The 3,624-nt window shown below is 42.7% G+C and overlaps 1 protein-coding gene across 1 annotated transcript in view; it reads left to right on the top strand.

The window, feature by feature from the left end:
• The first annotated feature begins 544 nt into the window (after positions 1-544).
• Positions 545-3,624, top strand: part of ldlrad3 (low density lipoprotein receptor class A domain containing 3) — an 89,421-nt gene continuing 86,341 nt past the window's right edge. Inside the window, exon 1 of the mRNA XM_005737672.1 lies at positions 545-978. Within this exon, the coding sequence (XP_005737729.1) occupies positions 924-978 (55 nt within the window). The 5' untranslated portion in view covers positions 545-923. The remainder of the gene's footprint in view (positions 979-3,624) is intronic.

The following is a 3,624-nucleotide window of genomic DNA, read 5'->3' on the forward strand; positions in this document are numbered from 1 at the left end:
GATTGTTAAATTTTACATTTCTGCTTGTGTGGAAGTTGCTAGAGCTGAGATGGAACATCAGAAATGCAGGAGAGAACTAATCTCCTTCTGTGTGCATTTCTCAGTTTTTGTGCCAACACCACAAATTCATCCATACTTTGATTTTCTACAAGTGTTTCCCCTATTTTAACTTTCATCAGGGCTAACCATCTGTTATAAGATTGCTCCAAATAGCTCCCCCTCCTCCATGCCATCTGCTACCATATGTATTTTTTTAGAGTTTCAGAATATATTCATTCCTACTGAAATCAGGTAGCTATATATTTGCCTGATAGGTACAGCTGGTGTTGTTACCTTTTACTTTAACAAAGACCAATATGGTCATTTTATCCTCAGGTCCTTCTCACTTAAGGATTGTTTTTAACCTTTTTTTGGATTCTTTAATATTATAATTTTTTTTAATTTGCCTTCAGTTACTTCTTTCGCTCACTTTTTCTGAACAGATTCAAAGTTAGTTACGTCTGTTATTGCTGGAGTTACGGTCCCGCTTTTGCGCATACGGCACCGTTAGGGAACCAGTGTCCCGGACTGGCCGGCCTCTGCTCTCCCGGCTCTCTGACTCCGACTCCGCCTCTCTCTGAGCACCAACACACGAACGACCGACTACACTCAGCCTGCCTACCGCCACCTCCAGCTTTCATGCCTACCCCACCCCTCCTCCCCAAACTGGACTCCATAGTTTACGGCCGTCCCAACGAAAGCACTTCTTCCTCGCCGAATGCGCTCCGGAAGACGTCAAAGAGCCAGACTTTAAGAGCATTAACACGCAAGAGTAGCGAAGCAAAGGAGAAGTTTTTTTTCTCCCTTTTCTTGCCCTCAGTTGTTGCCCTGCAGCGGGGCAGGACAGCAGGAGTAGGCCGGGGGGTGCACAAAAAGGCGTCCGTATGATGTGGATCTGGTACCTTCTGCTTGGTTCGGGGTCAGGCTCAAGAAGTGTTGGTAAGTTTTTCAAAGCCAGGGTGAAACTAACGTAGTTATCACGGCGCGGACACGCTTCGGTGCGAGTTCAGAGGAAGAGGGGGCGCTGATATAAATTCTTAAGGACGGGCTGTGTGGTGCACTACTTTCTCCCTCGAGTTTCCTCAAAGTTAGCGAAACGACGTCTTTGAAAAGAACTTATAAGACATTTCTTTTCCCTCGACTGGACTGGACTTTGTGTGTGCGTACGCGCCAGTAAATCTGGATTATTGGCAGCAGTTTCAGAGTTTTTCGTGCACGTCGAGTGTCTCGCATTCGCTACATGTCCCCTTCACCTCTGAGACAAAGTATTTCTTTTGCTAGAGACTTCCTCCGTGGCGTGTCCGTTCACCGGGTTGTTTTGAGATGACGCCGTGGTCTCCCCCTGCTACGTTATAACTGAGAGGTTGTTGACAGGGCGCCGTTGACAAGTCAAGCTGTTCTCCAGCCTCGCCGTGGAAGCTGCACGGGGCCCGGAGAATGACGTCTTGTAGTTTATGGGACACTTGTGACAGCCACTTGTTTCTTTTACTTGGTTTAAACATGATGCAGATTTGAGCTAATGTTCACATTAGTGACGTATAATTTCCCCGGTGGTTATTACAGGATGCTCAAATGCTTCAGTGAGGACCTACAGTGAATAAATATATGACCCAGAAATAAACAGTATCAGTCACAGATAATTGGATTTGCTTTTATTGCTTTTTAATGACGAAAAATGCGTGGCTTTTATGGAGTGTAACAGTGACAGCATTGCTGATGTTTCCAGCAGTGTGGGTTTTAGGTGGATTTTCACGGTCTCCCAGCTACAGGTGCATTAAATGGGCGTGGCTGGAACATTTAAAAAGAGCCAAGATGCTTGTGGTGGTGATGATGATGCTTGTTTTGTCCCAGCAGAAGAAAAACACACACACACACACACACACACACACACACACACACACTCAATGTGAATAAATAAGTGGATTGTGGCTGGTGGGGTGTTGGGTATTTAATCAAAAGAAGAAGGTGGGTGAGGTGGCTGTGTTTGTTTTGGCTCTTACTCTATTTAGTTCATTGTGTGCCCCACTCTTGGCTCCTTTCCTGTAGCCTACGCTGTTACCTGCAAGTGGAGTTTAACTGTGAAAGTTAAGTTAGCAGGATTTGATGAGGGTTACAGGCCAGTTACAGCTCTGTGTACTTGCAGTTGCCCTCTACCCACAAAATCTCATTAACCTAATTATAAACAGTATATTTTGCAATCAGTTCAGAGTCATTAAAGATGACACTTGTAACTCTTTCACAAGACGGTTGTTCTTGCATTCCTATTGGCTGAATTCGCTTTCACGTCTTCATTATAATTGGCCTGGTGCTGTGGGTTGTCACGCCGTCATGACTTCCTGGGACTCTTGAAAATAATGGAGCCGTCATTAATGTGATTAGCAACACCTGTGATTCGCTTGACATGAAAAACTGAAATGTCTGCAGTGAAGAAGAAAAATGTTTTTGCTCGTGTCACTGAAACAGAAGTGCAAATAACATTATATTAGCTTCAGACAGAGATTTAGTGTGAGCTGCCCACTCTGGTTTTCTCTGCAGGAGCAAAGGAGGATGTATCTGTGATTAATGTAAGAAATTTTCTTTCGAAATATTACGGTAGTTTGTTTTCTTTTGTATGGCTTACGTCTGCTCAGCTTTGAATAGATAAACGGTGCTTCAGTGTTTTATTAGCTCATAGCCTGACCAGGGTAATAATGTCAGCTTAATATGAGTTAGACTCTGTTTATGTGACTGTGTTGTATTGTTGTCCAAACCAGCATAAAAGCTAAAACACAGCATAGGATTTAACAATCAGTATGTGGGATACTAGGACGTTAGATAGTGGTTAGTGCTGTGCTATACTGGAAATGTTGATCAAGTCCAAAGTAAATACAAAGTTGTGTCATAACCAACTTCTAGCAGTAGTCTTTCTCTCCTCTCTCAATAAATATTAATAATATATTTGTGTGAATGCCTCACAGCATTGATGTATGCTATATCTTTTGCTGCTCATAACCTTTATACTTTTTCAGATATTAAGCTTTTTATGCCATTTTTTTTACCCCATTTTGCTGAATGGCACAACATTATCAGTGTGATCACCAGTTTTGCTTGCTGGGCTGAGCCATGTTTTAGCTCAGTGAGATGAGCAGCCGTTCTCAGAGCAGGAGGGCCGGGTTCGAATCCTGCTTATGGCAACATTTATTTCAGTTAACAGTTCAACAGTTTTAAGTATTTTCAACACAAATTTCAGCTTTTCCACCCCTTTTCAGCAAAATTTTCCGTCGCTTCTGCTCTTTTTAGTAGAATTTCCAGCTTTTTCACCTCTTTTTTTTTTTTTTTTAGCACAAATTTCAGCCTCTTCTGCTCTTTTCAGCACAATTTTCACCTTTTTCACCTCTTTTCAGCAAAATTTTCAGGTTCTTCGTCTCTTTTTTGCTGAACATTTAGCTTCATCACCTCTTTTCAGCACAATTTAGCTGTTTCTGCACAGTGCACATTTTTTCTCTCATCATATCTTTGTTTGAGACCAGAACTGGTTTGGCTCAGTGGGATGAACAGCCACCGTGAGATCTGGTAGCAAAGGTTCAAATCCTACTTGCGACACTT

Source organism: Pundamilia nyererei, unplaced genomic scaffold, assembly GCF_000239375.1.
Source record: "Pundamilia nyererei isolate P.nyererei 1_Seehausen unplaced genomic scaffold, PunNye1.0 scaffold00078, whole genome shotgun sequence".
Taxonomy (NCBI): Eukaryota; Metazoa; Chordata; class Actinopteri; order Cichliformes; family Cichlidae; genus Pundamilia; species Pundamilia nyererei.